This window comes from Rhinolophus hipposideros (assembly GCF_964194185.1).
Source record: "Rhinolophus hipposideros genome assembly, chromosome: 14".
NCBI classification, from domain to species: domain Eukaryota; kingdom Metazoa; phylum Chordata; class Mammalia; order Chiroptera; family Rhinolophidae; genus Rhinolophus; species Rhinolophus hipposideros.
The window spans coordinates 30,226,029-30,251,564 of record NC_138060.1 but is presented as its reverse complement, the minus strand read 5'-3'; the positions used below and the strand labels follow the sequence as shown (position 1 = coordinate 30,251,564).

At 45.4% G+C, this 25,536-nt stretch overlaps 1 protein-coding gene across 1 annotated transcript; it reads right to left on the bottom strand.

The window, feature by feature from the left end:
• Window positions 1–2,058: 2,058 nt before the first annotated feature.
• On the bottom strand, window positions 2,059–25,252 carry RBP2 (retinol binding protein 2). Its single transcript, XM_081072178.1, has 5 exons — window positions 25,168–25,252; window positions 21,528–21,635; window positions 10,343–10,521; window positions 3,929–4,030; window positions 2,059–2,341 (listed from the first exon to the last, which is right to left on the bottom strand). Exons 2-5 carry the CDS (start codon window positions 21,598–21,600, stop codon window positions 2,291–2,293), a joined length of 405 nt encoding a protein of 134 aa, XP_080928304.1. The 5' UTR covers window positions 21,601–21,635; window positions 25,168–25,252; the 3' UTR covers window positions 2,059–2,290.
• Window positions 25,253–25,536: the final 284 nt, after the last annotated feature.

The following is a 25,536-nucleotide window of genomic DNA, read 5'->3' as shown; positions in this document are numbered from 1 at the left end:
TGAGTGCAGGACTAGAAGGCAGGCCCTGGTCCAAAATATCTGCCCAGGCTTTAAAATGGGTGCCTCAAATTGACTGCTTCTAAGATCAGATGGTCTTTGTTGGAAAAGAATGATCAGTAGCGTGCACACCCACTATCAGTCTTTCACACTGTATGTAAATGAAGACATTCAGATACTCTTCATCTGTGGAAAAAAATACACTGAGAAAATCCCATGTGGAAAGTGGGAGTTTTAAATTATATTGTTTGTTCTCTGTAATTGAAAAAGTGCTATGTACACGTGAGGAATAAGCACAGTGTTCCCCAAACACCCTGTGGATGTGAAACGCTGTTGGGTAAAGGGGGTCCCGGGTTTTAAGGCTGGGCTTTGCTGCAGCGCTTTTCAGAGCTATAAAGATAGTCTCACTGTGAATTTCTAAGAAGAGGATATAGTTCTCAGTATTTCCCAAGTTCATCTGACTATGAACTGTTTCACATAATCTTGGGGGGCTAACAGCTCCTAGAATACATTTTGCAAAAACTAGGATCAAAAATTACTGGTGAATATAACCCTTACGTGTGCAGAATACTTTATAGCCAGTCCCCAGCAGGCTTTCAGACAGAATCTCATTCAATAAGGTTTTCTCAAGGGACAAAACAGAGGGGCATTTGAGATTGTGGTGGGCAAGAGCAAGACTGGGGGGCCATCAATAGAGGGACATGGGATTCCTGGAGAAGTTCCAGGGAAGTTGGGGACAAAGGTCCCACTTCACCAGTCCCTGCAGTTGGTCCCCAGTCTGCCCCAGGGCATGGACCTGTACCTCCTCAGGAGGCTCCCCTCTTCCCAGGGCCCATGAGAAGATTCCCCAGGTCCCCAGCCATCTTGAGGCCCCAGCCAGGTACTTCTCTGGCTTTCTTGCCATAGGAACATGGCATGGTATTGGGGAACACAGCTTGCGAGGGCTTGAGCAAAGGCTGATCTTGGGACACATGACCAGATTACAGCCTTCCTCTCCACCCCCAATCCCAGTTAGGATGCTCAGGATCAATAAATGATCTGATCATTCAAATCACACCAGAGTATGCTAATACCACGTGCTACCCCTCCTGGGAAAAAATTGCTTTTGAAGGCAATGTTTGCCTAATGGTAAGATTCTAGACCATGCTGCAAAGGGATGAAGGCGATAGCTTTGACCTGCAGTACCTTCCCAGGACCCCATGAGTGATACACCACAAATCCATCCCCATTAACTACTTTGCTCTTCCAGGCACGCTATTGCATTTGTGTGTCCAGCAGGAAAATACAGTGCTACTCAGTTATGAACCTAATGTTCTGGAAGCACCAGGAGGCTTTGGAGGTACTGATCTATTGTTAGTTAGCATCTAATTATCTGGACCCATGGAACTGTGGGTAATTCCACGTGATGACCAGAGCTAGCAGGAACTGAGCCCTTACCATGTACGAGGTCCCGTTCCAAGCACTTTGTATGTATTAACTTGCTTAATCCTCATAATGACCCAATGGAGGACATGCTATTTTGTCTCCTCCACTTTATAGAAGAAGAAAACAAGGCGAGGCCAAATGATGTGCTTATGGTTAACCAGCGAAGAAGTGGTGAGGCAGGACTTGAACTCAGGACATCTGGCAATACTTGGTGACTCCTCCACAGAGATTCCAGTCTGCCCAGAGCTGAAGGGCAGAGGGCTGGACCAAGAGCAGCTGGTACTGCAGTCCTGCAGAGGCCTTTAGAAGTAGCTCGGCCCATGCTGCTGAGGCAAAGTACAAACTGAAAGGCATGTGCATCTTAAAACAGAATCTTGGAGAAACGAATGTGCTATCCAAAGGAATGAATCTCAAATAGACAATGTTTAAAAATTAGTAGGGGGTGTTGTGTTGGCCAGAGAAAGTTTGTAAGTAAAAAACAACCCCACAAACAAATAAACAAACAAAACAAACAAACAGAGCTAAACTGAATTAAAAAATAGACAACAACAAAAGCCATACAGAAAAACACCATGCAGGCAATCACCTCTTTGTGGATAAAACCGACAGTTTTAGAAATAAAGAGAGAGAGATATAAAAGGTTTCAAAGTTAGGGGAATAATTTTCGCTTTTTAATTGAATGCCAGGTTTCAAAGAAGGAAGAATACATGTGTCACTGTTACATACTCATTTAGTTTAAAATCCATCCAGATGCCTTACTGGGCTCTGGGTCAGGACTCAGAGGTTCCCCATGGCTGCTTCCCAAAGCCAGGAAAGAACTCTTCACTGGGAGTGTGGAGCACATGCTTGGCAGGTCTGCTCGTGGCCATCACTTCTTTTTGAACACTTGAAGGCACACCTGGTCACCGCATGTCAGCTTCTGCAATATCAAAAAAATGGGTGAATGATGACTGACCTTCTTTCTGCCCAGCCCTCAGTCCCCTTGGTGTCTTTGATCTGGGTGGGCAGCTGGAATAAAGAGGACACGTGGTCATTCTGGGCAAAGTGCATGCCACAAATCCAATCAGCTGGCATGCCCTGCAAGTAGCAGCCGTTTGATGCTGGCACTTGAATTGAGCTTGAACAACTATAAAAATGAAAAATGCAAAGAAATTACCCTCTTGGGTGGGATTTCTCCAATTTTCGTGATTAAAGCAAGATTGCCTAATTTACAAAAGGCAATGAAGCCATGAAGAAGAGAAGGATGTAGTGGGGACAAATGTTCGGAAAGCAAGGGCCTGGGAAGATGCTGGCTGGTGAGCTGTTCCTCCACTGTGTGGGCTGTATGGCCTCTGGTGATTAAAACGTTGGTTAGTGGTGGCACAGGGCATGACAGGGTGTGGGCTGCAGAAGGGCTCCCCCAGGCCTGCCTGTTCAGACAAGATGCTGCTTTTCATTCAGACAGAGGGAGCCCCCTGGCCTTATCTGTACCTCATGACCCATTGAGAGAGGAGAGAAAAACATGAGTGCGGGGACCACCATGAAATCAGTGCAGTTGATGATGAATCCATTGTCTTAGCCACCAGGACTCTTGAGGATTGTACTACAATTATAAAAATCCATCATCCAAACCAGAGCAGGTAGGGAAAACTGTCAATGAAAACACGGTGAATGCCTCCCATTTATCACCAGTTGACATTGCCTCTGCAATAAAGATCTCTGATAGAAGCAAGTCTGGCTCTGAAGGGCATCATGGTGACCTGAATACTGACATTGGAACCAGGTACCTGCCTGACTCCCTAAGTGAATGCATGCATGCATGCATGAATGAATGAAAAACCATTCATTGAATGAGCCATTCATTTAACAAATGAGTGACTGAATACATGAAGGAGTGAAAGATTTTTCACTATTTGAATGCTGAACCCATAAATTGCCTTAAAGATTGAAGAATGAAAAACTAAGCGGTCTAGACAGATAAAATTTATTTAAGGATATCAGCAATTGTTCTACTGCTCTGTTTTATTACCAAATAACCGAAAATATTTTGGGATCAGGTGGACATACCTTATGATGAGAGGCCAATGCCTGTAGTCTACAGGTAGCTTCCAGGTCCAGCTGCCCCTGTCCATCCCACTCGTACCCCAAACCCTCTTTTTCCAGCCTCACATAACTGTGAGGAGGCCTGGTCCCACCCTCCTCTGGGATATTTTAATTCAGTGCCTCACAGTTCTCCGCTGCTGGTCTTTATATGTTTCCCTGCGTTTCTCCTTGGATCTCGGTTCCCTAACTTCGCCTTTTGACCTTTCATTTTAATTGCAGCCATTCACAGAAACAGCCATATAGACTTCTTCCTGGAGTCCCCTGTGCCAGATGGGAATGGCTGTCTGACTATATCACCACATGCCTTTGGCTGGTGCTCAGGGGAGGAGGGCAAGGCCCTTTTTCTTGTCAAAGCGCCTAGGTAGGTGGACAGGCAGTTTGTGTGAGCACAGTAGAAGGGACCTGGGCAGACCCTAGGACTTACCAGGTGTAGCTTGTCTCCCTCAACCCACTGCCTCCAGCCGCGGTTCTCCTTCTCCCCTTTCTGCACACACACAAGGACATCACCTTCCCAGGTGATCAGCGACTGCAATGACACGTTTGCGGGCAAATCAAATACATGGTTTTGATTGGGACTGAACAAAGCTGAACCTGCCACAGCAGTTCCTGCAGCCATCCCTGGGCTCCTGCTTGCCCACTGGGCAGAGCCCTCAGCCTCCGCCAAACTGAGATCCTTCCAGTCTCATTTCCCCCACACACCCTCCATTTCATCCAAACTGGCTTATCGAGGCTGGTTCTGTTCTCTTTTAAAGAATTCTACCCTTCCATTTTATCATATAGTAAAGACAGCATCCCAAATCAGAGGGGGAAAAGATGATAAATTTGACTACAGAATGATGTAAAATTTCTAGAAGGGGAAAATATCTCAAAGTCAACAGATGAATAACAAACCGGAAAAAATAGCTGTAACACATATCAGACAGACTTAATTCCCTTATAGATAAAGGGCTCTTATAAATCAATAAGAGAAAGATCATTAACCTAATAGGAAATTCAGCAAAGGATGTGAATCAACAGCTTACAAGGAAAAACAAACAAACAAACAAAAAACCACAACCCTAGCCGATGGCTTTTAAACATAAGGAAAGATATTCAGCCTCACTCATAATAAGAGAAATGCAAATAAAAGCTGTTTGTTCTCCAGAGACAATTCATCATATGGTTAAAGATCAAAGAGCGATAACCCACGGCAGAGAAGAAGGCCCCCTCCTACATGGCTGGTGGATATTATCAATCACTATTAATCTTATTGTAGGGCAGTTTTATATTACCTTTCCAAACATAACATTGCCTATACTTTTTGACCTAGAAATTCTATTTCGGGGAATGTTCCCTGCAGGAGTCACAGTCTTAGGACTGCCCACTGTAAAACAATCACAAAGGCGGAGGACTTCCCTAATTCAGCGGAGCCATGCCGAACAGTCCAGTGCCAGCCTCATCCTCTAGCACCAAGAGGGTGGACCCGTTCCTGGTCCTGGGTTTCCTCTAGGCAGCAGTGCCTACTGGTTAGTGTCACAGGGCTGGCAGGAGAGATAGAACTCGTGCTGGATGACCAGTTGGTGATAAACCGAGCTGCGTTTTTTAATTCACCATCCTTGCACATTCACATCTGCCTTTTGGTACAAATCTGTTTTCTACAGATTGTTAAGTCTACCTATTTCTAAAATAATATTTGACTTTGATCATATTGTATATTTTATGGACAATTTTATTCCTCTTCATTTTACTTCTCAACACATCACGGCATTGTTTGTTACAGCAAAGGACTAGAAGCCTCATAAATTCTGTCAGTGGGCAGCTGGTTAAACATGGCGTGGTTCATACCTGCTACGCAGCTCTTGATGGAAGGAAGCAGTTTTAGACTTACAGAGAAGAGCAGTCTCCATAGTGCACAGTTTAAGTTTAAAAAGCCAGGAGCATGGCCATGTGCATAAAACTGGGGGTTGGGAGGGATGTGTATGCATGCATGTGTTTGCACAGGTTCTCTGCAAGAAGATAAAAGAACCCTTAACAGTGATTGTCTCTGGGGAGGGAACTGAGAGGCTGGGGGTAGGATGGGAAGAAAATTTTACTTTTTACTGTTTAAATTATTTTCAATCATCTGCATGTATTAATATTCCCCAAATCGGGGTGGCCTGTTAGCTCAGTTGGTTAGAGCGTGGTGCTAATAACACCAAGGTTGTCGGTTCGATCCCTGCATGGGCCACTGTGAGCTGCGCCCTCCTTAAAAAAAAGAAAAAGAAAAAGAAAACCCCCCAAATTAATTTAACTATAAAATTCTACATGTTTCTAAGGAAAATATGTCTCTTCCTTATCAGGGCTGTCCTAAGCCTCACACCTTTGAATGTCCTGAAGAGGCTTAATTCATAGGTAACTCTCCTAGATAGCTCTTCTGGCTAGCTCTTCTGGGAGGAAAACATTGGCTGGAGTATTCCAGGCTTCCCTCCCATATAAATGAGAAAGGAATATTCATATATTGTTGTCCATCATTGGTCTTGGACTCAGTCCCCTCCCAAACAGATGAGAAAGGACTCACGCCTCCTTCTTGGACAAGCACTGTGTCTTCTAATCCCCTGTCCATAAGCCTTACCGGTCACGGACACCTCATACATGTTGATTGAGTTAGTGTCTGTCTCCCCAGGAGATAAAAAGCTCCATGAGAGAAGAGGCCATGTCAACTGTTTATTTCTGCAACCCCAGACTCTTCACATTCACCAGCACATAGGAAGTGCTTGATAAGCCTTGTTGAATGCATCCGTGATGGACTTTGTTAAAATAGAATCTCGAGGTGAACCCACGTAGGGGAATAGATGAGCATGTGTGTTCTTCTCTGATGACAGTTCTTGACAACAGCTCAGCCAGCCCACCTCCTTGCCTTAGTTTTCATGGAAACTAAGGTACCACTTATGTACCACTGAAGTGTACACATGTCCATCAATATAGACACTGGATGGGCCCACACTGCCATCTCCTCTTCATAGTGGCCAAAATTAATATTATTAAAAACAACCCTTTATGGTAAATTAGATACAGGTGCTGCATCAATGTTAAATGTATAGAAGTTGATAACTATACTATTGTTATATAAGAGGATATCCTAATTCTTAGGAAATATATACTGACTTCTTTAGGGGCAACACATCTGATTGCTCAGAAAAAAATATATGTATATCAGAGAGAAAGAGAGCATGTACAAGAAATAAAGCAAATAGAACAAGATGGTAATAATAGGTTAACTCTTGGTAAAGAGTGTATGAATGTTCTTTGTTATATTCTTGAAATTTTTCTGTAAATTTGAATCAGTCCCAATTAAGTTTTTTATAAAAAGGGAAAATAGCTGTTTATATTAAGAACATTTGAAGGACACTATTAACACTTTTAAACCCTCCCCAGTGTACCTGGCCCCATGCAAGACTTATTCCTCATTGCCCACCCTCTTTTCTGGCAATCCCTGAGTTGGGGGGCCCTCCTGGAGGAGGCCTTCTCCTGGGTGCTCCCTGGACATTGCAATGACATTATTGGTTCTAAATGTCATCATTTTTATCTACTTTTCTCTGCCCTGACTGCCCCAATTACTTATTGTTTTTTAATTGAGGTATAATTCACCCCTTTAAAGTATACAACTCAGTCATTTTTAGCATAGTCACAAGGTTGTAAAATCATCACCACTATCTAAATCCAGAACATTTTCATTGCCCCTAACAGAAACCCCACACCTGTTAGCAGACACTACCCCATTTGCCAGTTCTGGAAATTACGTATAAATCATATAATATATGGCCTTTTGTGTCTGACTTCTCTCACTTACCGTAATGTTTTCCAAGTTCATCTATGTTGTAGTATGGATTAGTACGTCATTCCTTTTTACGCCTACATGATATTCCATTGCATCAATTACTTCTTTTTAATTTAATTTAATTTCGCATAGCTTGTATATTTTTGAAAGGGGCTTTAAATACTCTTAGAAACAAATCAGTGTAGGCAGTGAGGAATATATGACCTGCAGGAAGGAAGAAGGGGGTTCCTGGGTCCCTCAGAGAAGAGTTGACCCCATGATCAATGTGGTTTCATTGCTGTTGCTCTGGGATGGCAAAGAACTGGGCATTTTAGGGTCCTATTGGGCCTCTGCTATAATGCCCCCCATATATGTCGCCTCCAAACTGCTGAAATGGGAGGTTTTCAGAGGGGCTCATGAGGAGTTGAGAAGTGGAGCCTTAAAGAATAAGAGCATGAAGAGTATGACACAAATACACATGCACACACACACGTGTACACAGACACATAACTTGTGTCTGCACTCAGGTGTGCCACCATGTGTGGACAACAGAAATTAATCAGAGAGATAGACTCACCCCCTCCCTGTTGCTCCTTTCCAGCAGAAGGGTTCCAATCAAGTTATAGGAAGTGGGTAGTCCTGACAGCACCTGCTCTGTGTTGTGATTCTCATGGGAACAGCTCTTTTCTGGAGACTAACCAAACTCTGTCCTGGGTACTTCTCAGCCCCCACCAGTGTGTGTGTGTGTGTGAGTGTGTGTGAGTGAGTGTTTGTGAGTGTGTGTGTGAGTGTGAGTGTGTGAGTATGTGAGTGTGTGTGAGTGAGTGAGTGTGTGTGAGTGAGTGTATGAGTGTGTGTGTGTATGTGTGTGTTTTAGCCACAGCTTTTTGCTGTGGGCGAAGCAGAGACAAGAAGAAGGAAGGAGGATTTTCTCTGTCTGCAGGGCTAAAAGCTGATCCTGGGGAGAGGCTGGGGCTCCAAGGAAAAGAAGAGTGAAATGTGGAAAGGCAGAAGAGTGGGTGTTAACAGATGGAATCCTTTAAGGGTTGGAAAGGGCCGAAAAGACATGATTTCTTTCAGGAAGAGTGAGTCCTCTGCCATCACAGGTGATAAAAGAACAAGTCAGAGAGAACAGGTCTGTTTTTCAATAACCTACACCCGAAATGGAAAAGACCGGGGAAATGAATCGTTTTGAACTGATTAGAACAGCAGAATGACGCAAAAATTCTGAGCAAATTTTTCTATCCATTTTGGTGTCTGATGAGTTGGTCTTCTAGCCACACAGTTCAGAAAATCGCCATCCATCCATCAACCTCTCAGGGAGGGATTCACAAAGGGCCATTCCAGGCCTCGGAAGCTTAGGCTCTCATGGCAAGACTGCTCTGATGGAAGCATTTCCAAAGTGCTTTTCATTTCCTACTTTTCTTCAGCAAGGAACACTAAATATAATTCAACCTTGACATGATGGCTGAGATTATCAATGCTACAGGACAACTTGAGAAATAAAATGTGTCCTTCTCTCTTCGCTTTAGCGTAGATACCAAAGAATGATGACAGCTTTCCCTCCCAACCCCAGGAGAGAAGCCTGTTCCTTGCTATGGGGAAAGAGTTGAAACCTCCAACTTAGAAAGAGCTCCTGGAAGCGTGAGAGAAGAATGGGGCTCTGAGGACAGTGCAGTTCATGGTGAATGCGGAAGAGTGGGGTGGAGGGCCCGGCTTCCTTTTGGCACTCCGAGGGACTGGCCCTCTGCTAGGAGTGAGCACGTGGGTACCTGGGGTGAGGACACCCAGCTCCATCCTCCCCAGTTTGGGAGCCAGGGCAGACGTCTTGGTGGCTGTGTTGGCCCAGAGGGAGTGGGTACTATGGGTATTCAAACTGCCCACCCTCATATAAACTTCATGGGCACAGACAGTGGCAAGCATGCTAAACGACAAACCAGGAACCCGTCCCTGGGTTATGTAATCCCTGGAGTTCTTGCAGCATGCTAAGACTGGGGTGGCGAAATCCTTAAATTTGACTGAGATTGGATTTCTCCCTATTCCTGTTAGCGGGGACTGACCAGGTATAACTGGATTTGGAAAACCAAAGACAGGCACCCTGAATGTGGGTGTGAACACTGCAACAGTCAGTCACTAGGCTGAGATACCACTCAGTGACCCTGGAGGAGAGGGGACCTGCTGTCACCCCTACTGTCCCCATCACCACCCCACTTCTCCCAGCTACCACTCTCTGCCTTATTTACCAACTGCTCCTCTGGGCGAGGCCTTGCCTCTTTCGTAGATTCCAGTTCTGGAGCTCGGAGGTAACTCGCCATTTGCGCACTCAGAGTTGCCTGCTTTCCTTCAGGGTTCTACCGATACCCAAATGGTTCAAGCGGCTGGACGTCTGGCCTTCTGGCGCTTGGAGGATTTTTTTGATTATGTCCTGTGAGTTAAGGTGACGCTGACACAGAAGCCACAAACTTGCCAGAGATTTCTCTAAGTTACTACTGGTAGGACTAGAGAAAGCCTGAGTTCATGTATTACACTAAATTTTTTGTTTGCATTTTTCTAAAAAGATATGTCAGTTGGGATCATCTAAAATTGAGATATTTCATATAAACACATATGAATTCTCAACATCTCTTGAAAAGAGGAAAAAAAAAAAAAGACCTAGCAGCCTGAGGCCCCAGTCCCCCATGGCCTTGCCTGACTGGGGCTGAGCAGGGCTGTTCCTCGGACGAATCTATGTTACCCAGCTACACAGTCGCCGTCCCTGCCTTGCCCTCTTCTCTTTGCCTGCCAGGCTCATGTCAGTCTGAGCTGACCTCCTACCCCAGATCCTAGAGGGACAAATGAATGAGCCTCAATGAATGAGGTGTTCTTTAGTTTGTCCATTGCTTATAAGCATAGTGCAGAAGCCAGCTTGCATCTTCCTACATAAGATAATGATGCTTCTTGCCAGCATCCTTAAGTCTATCCTGATCTGTCTTTCCAGGTTGTTCCTGTCATTTTTTGTTTGTAAAGCCAAATAGCCAGCCCCTGCAGAGTACACAGGTGAAAAAGGCCCGCCATGGTTAGTACCTTAACATGCCGGTCGTCCAAGCCTTTGGTGAACTCATCAAACTCCACTCCAACAGTGAAATCCAAGTTATAGTTGCGGAATGTGCTGTTGGTTTTCGTCTTGAAGTTATCGCCGTCTTGATCAATGATCTTTGTCTGATGCAGACATACTGCGATCTTGCGGGTGGCAAAATCAATACCTGTTGGAAAAGGGAGTTGTGGAGGTTCTGATGTGCTCAGCCAGGCTCATTCATTTCTTTAACAAGCCCAAGCAATCAAGACCAGAGACACAGATCAGGGCAGGCCACATTTTTTTTTTTTGCTTAAGTGGGAAATAAGAGTTGTCTTACACATGACCAGTTTGGGCATCTTAGTCAATTGTTAGGGAATCTAGGGTTTCTCAGGCCTCATCGGGAGCCTCGATGGGAGGGGCAGGCAGGGCTCCTTCCTGAGCTGCAACTCTCCAGGGCCTGCTCATACACACGCGCACAGACAGACAGACACACATACGCACACACACACCCTCCACCACAGCAGCTCCATTCTATCTATGTCATATATTGGATTTCCTCTGAAGCGTTTACTGAACAAAAGACTTCATGGTTTAAAAGAAAAAGGACTGCTTACAAATAACCAGTCTAGATCGTTAAGATGGAATTTTGTTAAGATCCACAGCAGGGAAGGATATGCACAAACTTCCATGTTTAAAACGGGTTGGGAAACCTATATAATTTTACTAACCATTATCACCCCAATAAATTTAATTTAAAAAAACTTACACAAAAAATAAATAAATAGGAGGTGGCCAGTTAGCTCAGTTGGTTAGAGCCTGGTGCTGATACCACCAAGGTTGCTGGTTCTATGCCCGCATGAGCCAGTGAGCTGCGCCCTCAAAAAAAAAAAAAAAAAAAAAAAAAAAGGCATCGTAGGGCTAGAACTAGAACCTAGGCAAAGGAGGCCATTTATAACAGGTTTGGTTGCCTACGGAGCAGCTGACTCTGCCCCCAACTGCCAAAAATGATTAATGACTGTCCGTGTAGCAACCAAATAAATAAATAAATAAACAAATAAATAAAAACAGGTCGGTCTTTACTTAGCCAGGCTGTTCTCCCTCAATCATTGGCTCCTACTGCAGCTTTAAGCATATTCTAGACACTTAAATAAACTCTCACTCAGAGATTTCTTTGGTTGTTTTTAAGGAAAAGATAGAGAATTGCTTATGTTTTTATTTTGAAAAATTTCAAACAAATCAAAGTAGAGAGGAGAGTACAAGGAACTCCACACTCCCTTTACCCAGATGCAACACTTACCAAGATTTTGCTGCATTTACTCCATCGACAGCTTGTCTTTGTCTTGATATTTTAAAGGAAATCTTATTCATCTCTTACAGACCATTAATAAGTAAAAGGGAGCATGCCGTTCAAAGGAGTGTTTCATTTTCTAAGCTTTTCATTTTACAGCAAGAAGTTAAGTGCTGAGCCGACCTCCTTGCTATGTCTGGTTGTGCGTAAAATGTCACCAGAGACAAAAAGTCGTGGTCCCATGGAATAGATCTAGAAATGGAGGATAATTCTGGAACTGCTAAATTTCTACCCTTGCTGTGAACATCATTAAGCTCTTGGTTTCTAGCCAAATCAGATTTGACCCTTTTTATGCCTGCAAATTCTCCAGATATCTTCAGATGCCAATCTAAATCTTTAATTTTTTTTCCATACCTGGAAAATTTCAAAAACAAGGAAATTGATTCTATTATATACCAAGGATAATGATGTCCTGAAGTTCAGATTCATTAAGTGCTATTTCTGGGAAATAGGCCCAACTCTATGCCCCAACTCCAGCCCCAACTCTATGATAGGTAGGTGATTAAACCTCACCCTGTGCTGTCTAGTGGGGGATAGATACTATTGCGTTAATGAGAGAGAGACCAGCAGTTACCAAACAGCTCAGGTAGCTCGTGTCAATTTGGAGAATTAACATCTCAGCTCACTGGCCCCTTACCATTTCTGCTGCCCTTCCATAGCAGCCAAGTATCATTCTCCTCACCCTCTCTCCCCATTTCATTTCTGATCCATTTTCTTCTGAATTCCTCTTTGGTAACTCTCACTCCCATTCTCCCCCAAATGAGAAGCCCAAGCTGGCTGTTTGGACGACAGCAGAATCACATCTGCTGGGCAACGGCACTGGCTGGTCTTTTGGACACTCAATTGTATAACATCAGCTATTATGATAAGAGAATAATTTTAAGTAACATTAGGCATCCTAGGAGGTAAAAGGCTCACATACCTTTATCCTAAATTAAAAAGAAATTATCTTCAAGTTGACATGAGCTGGTGCATGAATGCCAGGGCCTTGTTCAACAGTTGTTCACTATTTGTTGAGAACCTACCAAGTCTAAGGATTCACCAATGAGTCCCAAAGCTAGCTGCCCATTAGGATCACCTGGGAAGATGTGAAAACTACAGGTGACTGGGCCCTATCCCACACCTAGAATCTCTGGATGGGTTTAGATCTTGGATTTCTTCAAAGGGAGCTGTTTGGAGAAAGACTTCTATGGTTTAAAAAATCTGAAAGCTACCGTTTAAGCATCTACTTCTTCCTGTCATAGGTGATGACATGAGGCTTAGAGAGGTTGATTTGTCTAAACATACACAGCTGAAGCAGCAATCCCAAGGGTTTGATAATGGGATGGATATATGGAAGACTCAAGTCGGGAGGAGAAAACGGTGGTTTTGAGTTTGGGTGACCAAGGTAAGAGTCAAGGAAATCAAAGACTGAACTAGTTTTACGGGGGAACATAAGGAGCTGAGTTTTAGGTAAGATGAATGTGGGGGTCATACTTGGGGTGATAATTAAGACACGCCTTGGAACCAATCAGGAATGGTGCCCTGTGGTGGAACCTCCCTCGGGAAACCTCCCTCATTTCATTCCCCCAACAAACCCATAAGTATTATCTCCGTTTGACCAAAGAGGAAACTGGCTCAGAGAGCTGTGTCACTAGTCTTGGGCTATAAGTGAGGAAACAATGGAGGCAGAACTTGAGCCCAGGATGGTCTGCCTCCAGAGCCAGCACTGTGCTCCCCAAGCTCTGGTCTGGCCTATCTCCTCAGGTCAGACCATCCAAGTTTGTGCACTTTCCATGGCTCCCCAAGATACCAGTAACTTCTGACTCTTCGTTATGTTTCCTCTGGAGTCACAAGGACTTCTGGGTCCAGCTGGAAGCAACCCCCCTATTTGGGACAGTTGATGTGCCCCCATGCTCTAGCATACTGTCCCCACCCACAACAACTGTTTTCTGGGCCCAGGACTCTCTAAGAAGTCTGAGTTGGAGCAGTGACACTCTAACCCTATGTATGGTCTGGGAGCTCAATTAGCTTTAGCTCTGTGGCTTATGAATTTGTACCTGGGCACGTCCAAGCCACACAGACTGCAGACCACAGGATTTGGGTGAGGCCAAGGCTCTGTCTGCTGCCCTTTGTGCTGTAAATACTTCCAGGCATCTTGGCCAGTAGCTGCAGAGCCCATGGTGCTCCACTGTGTTTGCCATGGGGCTCAGATCCATACAACATTTGGGGGTCGAAAAACAAACAAACACAACACTCATGATCAACTAAGTTTGAAAAATGAGGAATTGAAACCAACAGAAGCTAGTTTCTGTACTGAAGAACTGCGTGGAGTCTTTAATCGAGGAAAGATGCTTTGTAACACCAACTGCAGGATACAAGAGGTAGCCTTTCCCAATCTTTTGTAGCCATAGAATGGCTTTGTGGTGGGACAAGCAGTACCACAGAACATAATACGGAAAGCGCGGACAAAACCCCTTCTGAGGCATTTATCTCGGGCACCTGGGCCCTGCAATTATGGAAACGTCTATTTAATTTTTCTCCCATCAAGGCAACTGCTGGCCCATTTGGAAGGGAGAAACCTAGACAGGACCAGGTAGTCAAGGATTTCTGACTTAAAAATGAATTCTTCCTTAAAATTGCTAAAAGCCACTAAGGAATGTCTTCCCTATTCTAGTCAGTATAACTGCATGTTTGCAGCAGGCAGAGGGCTAACGTGTCACACTCCAACTCATGTTTCTCTTCTCCTACCCATAAACACAGTCTAGCACATCAGGTGACATCCTTGTATCTAACTTCAGGCTCATTGGTGGACACTCGGGTCCAGTTCTAGAAGCAGCAGAGAGCAGTGGCCATAAGTGGAGTTATTATTAACTGCATCAGGTTCTTTTGAGGATAAAATTTGATAGTGTTTGTGAAGAGCTCTGCCTACTGCCTGGCGACTTGTGATAATGTCCCCATATATGGTAGCTGCTGGCATCAGCATCATCATTATGTCCCCTGATCTCACAGGCCAGTTTGCTTGGAGTCCTTTGCATCTTTTCAGATACTTCCTGTATGTTTGCTCTCTGAGTCCCTGCCTCTGTGCTCCCAGCTCTCCAAATCTCCTAAGGCCAGACCCAGCCTTACCTTCTCCAGCCTGTTCTGCTCTTTCTTGCCTCCTTCCTCACCTGCTATCCGGGCCACATTGTTTTACAGCCCCAGGAGACACTATTTTCCTGTGACTTTTCATGGGGTGGATTGTTCTTCCCTCTAAAGTCTCACCTCTACGAGGACAAGCACAATGCTGTCACCTCGCTCTGTGTCACCACCTAACCAGACTGAGCTGGGCACAAAGTAGGTGCTCAAGAAATACTTATGGATTGATTAATGGGGGCAGCATGGTTTAGGACAGTGATTGTCAAAGTGAGGTCCTGGGCTGGCAGCAACACAGCACCTGGAAACCTCTTAGAAATGTAGATTCTGGGGTACACCCTAGACCTATGGGGGTTGGGCCCGTCTTGTTTTCATAAGCCTTCCAAGTGATTCTGTGTGTGCTAAAGTTTAGAACCACTGGTATAAAAGGGTGAGGGTGAGAGCCCTGATTTCCCAGCTATGTCACATTCCCTTTTTGAGCCTTGATTTTCTCACAGTAAAATGGGGAAAAGAAGGCTCATCACAAAGAGTTATTTAATTTAAGGATTCTCTTAAACTGGTGGTAAAAGGTTGTATACAGTGCCACAGAGCTTGTGGGTATCTAATGCACATTGGTCCCTATATCTTGGCCTTTTCTGTTCCGGTCAAAAACAGTGACCAGATTGGCTCTCAGTCTGGAGTGAAATATTTGGGTCACATTTATCTATCCCCACAGCCACCTGCTGCTCCATGCAACCCAAGGATTCTGAAGAAACGGTCAGCATGGTGGCTGATACTCTCCCTCACATGACCCTGGCCTGTCACACGGGTGTTTTATTAGCTTCGTCACTCCATAGCTTGGCCAGTGGGTAGAAACAACATTAGCTCCTGCTCTGGCCTTCCGTGCTGAGGCCCAAGCTACATCCTGCTGCTGGGAACCCTAGTTAGCAGATGGGAAAAGAGAACCTCAGGTCAGGCATTTGTTAAGTCAGCTACGGGCATGGTCAAAGCAGCCACGAGCCAAGTCATACCCCTCTGCCAAGTCAGACCCCTCCTCGCATGACGGAAACTGGGGCCCCTGGTGTTTCCCCAAAGAGGCAGCAGACTGCTGGTGCAATAAACAACTTCAGATGCAGCCACTGCTCGTGCTTGATCTGCGCTGGGGGGCCTGCTCATCTGCCACCTCACTCAGCCAACCCCCACCCCAAAATCGCATAAATGCCTTCCTTGCTCTGCCCTGGGCGGGACTTCACTGTCCCCGCCTGCAGACCGGTGAACCTCCCCCGGGGGCGCAGAATAAAGCACTCACTTTTCTCAACCGCCTGTCTTAGCCTCATTATCTTGCCGCAAGCCTTACAGCATTAACCAGATGAAACAAAGAAGAGGGCTCCTCCAGGCAACACAACAAAGAAAGAATGGAAAATTACAGAGAACTTTAGAACTGGAGTGTTCCTCAGAGAGAAGTCTATTTTCCCTCCCCAGACGTGGAAGTCAAGGCCCAGAGACGTTAAGTGGTGCGTTCAATCTTACCCAGCCAGGCCGGAGCTCCCAACAGTTTCTCTACAAATACATTCTGTTTATCATTCACAACTAAGGCTTCCCTAACAAAAATTATTGCTTGTCATCGGTTGTTTACAAAGGTAGATCACAGCTAAAAATGCCTACTGCTGAGAGAATTGGTTTATCCTGGAAACACTATCCTTAGTCAATCTTTCTGATCAGTGCCGGGGGAATCTTATTAGGGGCTTTATGCAAATGGCCTCAAGCATCACTTTTTCTCCCGATTGAAAAATGGTGTGGCCTCTTGGCCACACTTTATCATTTACACAGGCTTGTTAATCATGTCACCTATGCTTCACCCCAGGGAAGGGAGCCAAATGTCCTGTTGGTAGATTCGTGATATTTCTAATCAAAAGGAAAGTTTCACCTGCAGCTGTAGAATGTACATGCACACACAGGCAGATTACAAAAACACTTCCTCTTTGTACTTTGCAGAGAAAACTATTTTCCTGATATGATATTTTAACACCAGTGTTATCAAGTATGTTTTATCTGCTTTTCTGGATTAAAGGTAGCTCTGATTTACAGCCAGGTGAAATGAATTTCTATCTCAGAGGAAAAGGTCCAAAGGCAAGCTATTTCTGAATAATATATGTGGCTTGTCGCTGCTACAGAAGAAAAAAACAGCACTGAAGTGACTTTATTAAAAGCATACTTTTCATAACTGCATTTTGAACAATGAAAGCCATAAAGTTGAAATATGAGTATGCTTCTCAACATTAAAATACTTTGCGATGTGCTTGTGAGCAAAGCTAAAGTTACAGACTAAGAGGGGAGGCACTCTTTGTAAATTAAAAAGCTGAGATGCACACATATTCATCCTATGAAATCTGAGACCCATTCCAAGAGCAGCTTTGATGGGCTTCAAACCTGGACTCCTTAATTCTCAAGTCATCAGCACTCTTGGGCAGTTGTAGAAAGCAGAGTGGAAGAGGCATCTTCTCAGTTTTTCCATGCCATTTCCTCCTCCAGATAACACATTTAGAGAAACTGGCCTGGCCCCTTGCCTGCCTCGTTCTTTCATGCCCTCATGGACATCTCCAGATAGGTTTAAAACTTTCCCTGGCCAGCTGGAGTCTCTAGGGGCCTCCCTGGCCCCTTTGCACTATTCTCTCTCCTCACCCATAGTCTAGCACTCACCACTGGGGTCAGGGTGGGGATGCTGCCAGCACATGAAAGGAAGGGACCAAATTTATCTTCACCTGGGCCTTTTCCAACCCTCAGCACTTACCCCATTTGAAAGTACAACTAGGTACATGGGGTTCAAGTAAAGACTTTGGCAAGGTACATGGCCTCATTGACTATGAGCGCCAGCGGGAATCCAAATTCTGTGAAGCTAACTTCTCCTTGGGTCATTAAACAGTCTTTCCTTCCTTCTTTCCTTCTTCCCTCCCTCTCTTCTTCCCACCCTCACTTTTCACTCACTCGCTCACTCACTCCTAAACAATCAGGACAGGATTGTGAATATTGTGGGGATTCAAGAAATAATTCCTGGTGGAGGCCACTCAGGTGAGAGCTGCCTGACTTCAGCCTCTAACGTGGCTGCCTTCCTGGTGGAATTGTCCAGAGGCCCACTAGGACTTTTGCAGTGGCCACTGCTCTTTTAAACCTGTACATGTTAATTTAAATGAAAAGATGGTCATCCTACATGATCCTCATCTTCTTCTGTGAATTAAGAGAAGCATTGGATGTTTCCTAATAATTACAATTCATGGACTAAAGATTTCCTAAAAGATGTCTAAATTTAACATTGTTTGAGCACTTGTAGGATACACACCTTCCAGTATATGCCCCCACTTTCCTCATTAAAGCTACCTGATGGTGTTTCATTTTCTAGGCTGCCTGCCTACGTCTTCCCCACCCAGTCACCAAATCCAGTCCATTTCCTGCTCTGGACTCCTCCTGGTCCCCCTTCCTGGCACTGCTCTCACCATCTTTCAGAGCCCTTGCAGCCACCCCTTAGTTCTCTGATGTACTCTGCTGATCTACTCACCCGCTGTCTGTACAGGTAAGCATTGATGGCTTCTTTCCGCTCTGTATACAATTCCCCTACTTGTAGGACAAAGCCTTCAAAATCCTTCCCTGTCAGCTGTCCTGGCTCTTCTTTCACCTCCTCCTCACATCACCCTCTAGCATTACAACTCCTTCTGTTCCCCCGAGCTACACCACGTTCTTACTGGCTAGGTCTTTGCACACACCCGCAGGGCCACCCTGACTCCATCTCTGCGTGGAACACTCCTCTCCTTCCTTCAAAACCCCACCCAGAAGTACTCAGGAAGGCGTCAATGATCTGTGTATTGTAGCTCTCACCACCACCACCCTGTACACACTTCTTATTCTATTGTTAATATAGCCCTTTCAGGCCCAAGGGACAAAATCTGCCTCTGTCCCATCTGTGGCAGATTAGATTTTCTTAAATGACTGTAACACTACCTCTCATCCTACATGCTGTTCTTAGAATGTGATTTTGACATTCCTCTCACTGACAGGTGGGGGTCTGTGTACTCTCCCCTTGAATGTGGGTGGGCTCACGTCTGCTTCAACCAATAGGACCCCACAGAAGTGATGCTATGTGATTTCTGAGCCTGGGTCATAAAAGGTCATTCAGCTCCTGTCTCCTGTCTTTGAACACACTCAGCATGCTGTGAAGGAACCCAGGCCACGCGGGGACACTACATGTAGGTATCAATGGTCCCAGCTGGAGTCTCAGCTGCCGGCCATCACCAACCGACAGACACAGGGATGAGGAAGCCTTTCAGATGGCTCCAGCCCCAGCCACTGTCCAACTGCCACTGAAAGAGGGTCCCCAGTGAGAACCACCTTGGTGAATCTGGTCAGCCCCCATAACTATGTGAGGTAGTAATAAAATGATTGTTGTTGCTTAAAGTCACTACATTGGGGGGTGGGGATTTGTCACACTGTAATAGAAAACTGGAGCACCATTTGTGCCCAGTGATAGCTTGACTGTCTGCACCAGTTTGAGCTCCTTGAGAACAGAGACTGGGCTTTGTTCTGTCTCAGACGGCACATTCCCCGGCTTCCACGGGTGACATCTACAGCTTTGGTAGAGAAGTCTAATGATTCCTCTGTGTACGTGTGGTACTGGCCACACTCCTGGACTATTAATGGACTCTCCCCCAGCATTCTGTCAGAGCGCTGGGACCTCATTTTGAGATCTGCCCTTCTTGGGCTCCCCTCTAAATTGAAGAGCATTCCTCCCGCTCCCTGATCCAGCCCGAAGGAGGACCTCAGGACAGAACACATTCCTCAGAATAAAAGAGTTTACCAGCTGCTTTCCTGCAGTCAAGAAAAAGTCTAGGGCCTCAGGAAACACCAGGTATCGAAGGAGGCAGGAGAGGAGGTATTATTGACCCTTGACACTTGCTATGTTTGAACAGTTAATGACTTTGATGATTCGCGGCAAACCCCAAGGCTGCATGACATATCACCCTGCTGAGGCTGGCAGCTGAGTCAAGTGGGGAGGCCGGTGTGTGGCGTGAGTCCCTTGGAGTCTCTCCTTCCATACTGAACCAGCAATCAGGCCCACAGAGAAAGCCGGCTCAGTGCTGAGGACGGAAGTTTAAGAAACTGACGTTTTTTGGCAAGGAGTGGAATTGTACTTAATGACATTTACATATCTGGGATTTCCTGAGATCTATCTCCACTTGTGTTCTCCCCAAATGCCAGAGACCTCATGCTCAGAAGGGCAAGGAAGGCAAGCTTCGCTGACTTGGCATTGTTGGGAAAACAACCTTGCCTTCCGGGTGGGTGTGGAGGAAATTGCCCAAATCTGCTGGGTTGCTTTCAGCAGGTTCAGACGAGGTGGCCCCACCTCAGCTGCTTCCAGCTGAGCCCTTTGAGACCTATTTGCAGTCACTGCCAGTTCCTCCTCCACTGTGTCCTCCTGGGCAGGTAAGAGGGATCGGGTGTCCTGTCTCTGTGGTGGGAAGGTGACTTCAGCTGAAGCATTTCTGCATGGAGCATCATGGACTTGAGCTGGAGCAACTTCCTGGGGCCCCATGACACTGTGGGGCTCACTATTGCTCACTCAGGGTACCAAATAGGTGCAACAGGGTAAGGGCTCCGGTAGGAGGATTTTTGCCTCTTCCCTCTTTTCCCGTGTACATTGAGGTAAATTTCTGATAGCCAGGAAGGGGAAAAGGGCTAGCTAGTATTGGAAACACTTTAAAAATACATGAAGACAGTTCCAGTCTTTATATACTGCCAAATATGTCACAGCTCTCCTCGTTCAAGTGACATGGCAGAAATGTTCATCAAGCTAGAAGTTAATTGCACAGAAAAACTCATGACATCTGTTCTTGATGAGACTACCCATCACCATATCCAAATTATTGGGCCTCCAACCCTACCCGCGGCTGCTTTCCTCATGTTTTGTGTGGGGAAGTTCCAGCCAGAGCGTGAAAGCTGCACAAGGGGAGCAAGAGGCTGTTGCAGGATGAAACAAGCATCCAAAGTGCTTCCCCCAGTGCCTGGCCCATGACAGCTGCCAGCAAAGTGATCTCCCCTCTGTGTGTCTAGTTCCTCAGGTTTCCAGTGTTTTCTGCCAGCCCCACAATCGATACCATAAAAGAGTCACTTTGGGACACACACTGATCCAGCCCCTGGCCTGGAGTCTAAGTCAGAAATCATATAAGCAGTGTGTTGTTGGATCTGCAAGACAAAAGCCTTTCCTAGTCTTCTGGGGGCTCGATTTTCCCCAGGTTAAGAGATACTTTAGCCACTCCTGTCCTGCTTCCCCATTACAACAAGACTGACACTATTGCAACGCGGGGCTCATTTCTGGATAATGTCAGGTCCCGCTGGTTATCTAAGAGATGGCGGTCACCAGGCCGGGGAGTTACTGCACTATCCTCTCAAGGCTGGCTTTCCTCGCGTATGTATGCATGTGTGTGCATGTGTCTCCTCCATTCAGGCTCTCTGTTCTGTGTGTCAGGTGCTAAGCATACTAAGGACATTCTAGACACGACCTCATTTATTATTCCCAACTTTCAGAGGAGGCGTCTGCGTCTCGGAGAATTTGTATGACTTGCCTGATATCACACAGCTAGTCAGCGAGGAGTAGGCTTCCACTCAGGTCTGTGGAAACTCCACAGTGGCACTGTCTGGAGGGCGAGACCACAGTCCTTCAAAGCAGCCTGCCCTCCCGCCCCTCCCCTTGGCCTCCTTCTTACCCAGGGCCTTCATGTAGCCATCAAAGTTTTCATTCTTCTCCATCTCCCAGGTTCCATTCTGGTCCCTTGTCATGGTGGTAGCTTCTGGTTACCGTGGGAGTGTGGTGACTGTCAGGGAGCAGGATGCAGAAAATGGTTGAAATGAGTCACTTTTTATAGTCTAGTGGGTCAGGTTTATGGCTTTGAAGATGACAGGTTCAAAGGTGATAAGTACAGCCACAAAGAACTTTCTTTTCCTTTGCAAAGTTCAGAAGGACGACAGGCAACCCATGCCCAAAGTCCTGGCCTGGCCAGGCATGAGCGTCCTGGTGACTCCGCCCCCCTGCCCCCTGCCACCCCCCGCCCCATACGCAGGGCCCTGGGGCAGCTCAATTTTGGCTGGCAGTGCATCTCAGTTTTGGCTGTCTGGGCTCCCACAGAGCCCCTGGCCCCACACAGAACTCTCCATCCAGCACTTGAGGAAGGCACATACCCAGTGCCCATCCCACATGGCCACCCCACATATACTACAGGCCACCACCTCCCAGGCCTCAAATCTGGAGTCTGTCAGCCAGCCATAGAGCTCGGCCTTCTGGTGTGGCTGATGAAGCCAAGAGAGCACTCATTCCTATGGAGCTCAGCATACATTCTTCATCTTGTTTCATTGTTTCCTCTTTCAAGAGCTCTTGGTTATGTTTAACCATCTCCATTTCCGGATGAGAACAGCTCCAGGAGGTTAAATCACATACCTAATAACAACTGGTAAGTGGCTGAGTTGGGATTCAAACCCAGGCCCATCTAGCTCCAAAGCTCTTTCCTTAACAGTGTGCTAAGGTCAGCTTGGAAGGGCTGGAGTTTGACTTGAGAACCTGACTCTCACTTGCTTCCCTGAGAGCATCTAAGCAGTCGGGTTACTCAAGAAAAGTACATTCTAGGAGCATGAAGCTGCTGAAAGCAAGCAGGACCTGGAGGGAGGTCAGATGGCAGGCAGAGGGGCAATGGGACTATGCTTAAAGACCCCAGGAGCAAGCTGAAGATCACCTCAGCCAACGTGGGGGGCACAGCTGGCATTTGAACAAGAACTCTCGGTTCAGGGCTCTGCTTTAAACGGGCTGCCCCAGTGGATCAGAAAGTGAGTCGGTTTACTGCTCTGACCTATGGTTCTGAGAGATGGCGCCTGAGCAGGGGTCCCTACACTCTGAAGAACGGAGGTGTGGGCTGAGATGGATAAATCACAAGTGCCCAATAGCAAGGTTAATTTTGACTGACACTTTGGGCTCTAATATATGTATTCTTGTGCTGTGAAACATAAGCAGATGGCTCCGTCTGTGTGTGGTTTGGGGGATGTAAAACAGCACATTTGTTTTTCAGTAAATATATTGGAATCAGGAAGCCACACAGTAAAAAATAGCCCAGTGAAATATACCAAGTGAAGTAAGTCAGACAGAGAAATACTGTATGATTTTACTTATATGTGGACTCCATTAGGTTGGTGCAAAAGTAATTGTGGTTCTTGCAATTATTTTTAACCTTTTAAACCGCAATTACTTTTGCACCAAACTAAAAAAAAAAAAAAAAAAAGAAACAGACCTATGGCTATAGATAACAATGTCTGAGTTATTTTATCTTCCCCCCTCCACCCCCCAAAACAGCTCAGACATTTAAAAAAAATAACAATGCAATAATCAGATTGATGTTAGATTTCTAAACAACTGATGGAAGAAAATGATGGAACACTATCTTACAATGATGAGGGGAAATACTGTTGAGTAGGAATTCTAAACCCAGCCAACTTCATTAAAATATGAGGGTTTTCAAAACTAAAATATTTTCAGATATAATAGCCCCAGACTGGAAACAACCCAAACATCCATCAACAAGTTAATAAAGAAACACGTTGTGGTACATTCACCCAATGGAATCCTACCCAACAGTGAAAAGACACTGTCTCCTGACACACATAACAACATGGATGACATTCTGAGGGAAAGCAACTTGACACAAAAGATCACATACCGCCTTGTTCCATTTATACGAAACTCTAGAAAAAACCCCAAACTGGACCTACAGTGACATAAAATAGATCAGTGATTTGGAAGGTGTGGAGAGAGAAGGTGGGGATAGGAGAGGGTACAAGGGAAATTTCTTGGGGAGATAGGATGGCAGTATTCTATAGTTGAGATGGTGGTTGTATGACCCTTTTCAAAACTCAAACTCTACAACCGATGTCTGTTTCTTTTTATTGGATGTACATTATACTTTGATAAAAAATGAATACAATGATTTTCTGATTCATGTGTTCATTCATGATTTTTTTGTGCAAAAATGATTTAGTATCAACCCAAACTAAAATACCATATTATACCCACATGAAAACTTAGCTGAATGATATGGAGTAAACATGTGCTAAGGAGGCTATAATTTTTCAGTTGTCTAGGTATTTGTAAGAAATATGAGCTTAATTATTACCTTAAATACTTAAGAGGAATCTCTAGAGCACTGGTCCTTAAACTCTAGCAAGTGTCAGATTCATCTGAGGGCTTATTAAAACACGAACTGTTGGACACTACCCTTGAATTTCTGATTGAGTCTGGGGAAGGGCCCAAGAATTTACATTTCTAGTGTTAACAGGTTCCCAGGTGGCACGGATGCTGCTGGTCTAAGACCACAATTTGACCTATTACTAAGACCTATTACTATTAGACAGTAATAGGAGAGGAAACCAATGGAGAAGAAACATAAAATCTTTAAAAAATTTTTGGAGTTGGCCACACCAAGTTTTGAATGCAGGTTTCACTACTTCCTAGCAGTGGGACCCCTGGCCATTTACCTTTTTTGGGTCTCAGGTTCATTCTTTGAGTCTCAGGGTACTGTAAGAATTAAAGGTGATAATAAACATAAAGCTTTCAGTGGAGTCCCTGGCACATAGTTTATTCCAAGGCAGTGGCTATGGTATGGGATTGCAGATTAAACTCCTAGCAAGTGTTTGACTTGTCATAGGTCCTCAGCAACACACAGCTTCAGCATGCTCTTTGGTCTTAGATTTGTGTGTGTAGAAGAAAGGTGGGGTGGTACTGGGGGAAAACAGTGAGCGACAGTGGATGAAAGAAAGCAACTGCCAACCCACAACGAAGCAAGTATTGTCCCCTACACCTTCTATTCAAGGAGGACTACCTATCTTAGAATTAGTAGCAGAGACCCAATTTCAAAAGTTCTGTCCCAAAGTCCATTAATGCCCCACTCATACTAACAAATCACATACCTGGATGTTCCATTTTCTCAGCTGCCTGAATTTATTTAGGTAAGTTCTGAACTTATCTACATAACCATCTGTGAAATCCTTCAGATAATCCCTTACTGGGAAAACTCATCAGCCATAAACCAATCTTGCTAGGTTGTAAGAACCTTTCTGGAGAGCACATAACAAAGTTAACGTGTGGGTGTCTCAAGAAGCTTGGGTCTGAGGTACCATGTTTCCCCGAAAATAAGACTTAACCGGAAATTAAGCCCTAGCATGAGTTTTCAGGATGACATCCCCTGAACATATGCCCTAATGCGTCTTTTGGAGCAAAAATTAATATAAGACCTGGTCTTATTTTCAGGGAAACACAGTAAATCAGTCAGCTAAGAGCAAGCACAGCAGAGATCCCCAGGCATTTACCTATAGTCCTCAGGAGGCCCTGACGGCCGGCAGCTCGGCAGCTTCTCGGGCGCAGGCCTGCCCAGCTCAGCCCTCTCTTCCTCTCAGGAGGTGAGAAAGCCGATCTTCAGCAGGCAAATGACATCAGCTGGGGGCTGACTCAGCTTCTCCTCAGGGCCCACTCCTTCCTCTCTCATTGAGCAACGCTCCTGTGACTTGCATGTCTGCCCCAACTAAATGTGCTTGTTGTGGGAACTAGATATTCCATCAGATTTGTTTCACTTGGAGACCCAGGAGGAAAAGGACCTGAAGTTCCTTCAGCTACCCAGGCTGCACTGGACCTTGCTTTAGTTTTTATGTAAATTGTGCTTCTTCTCTACCTTTACTCCC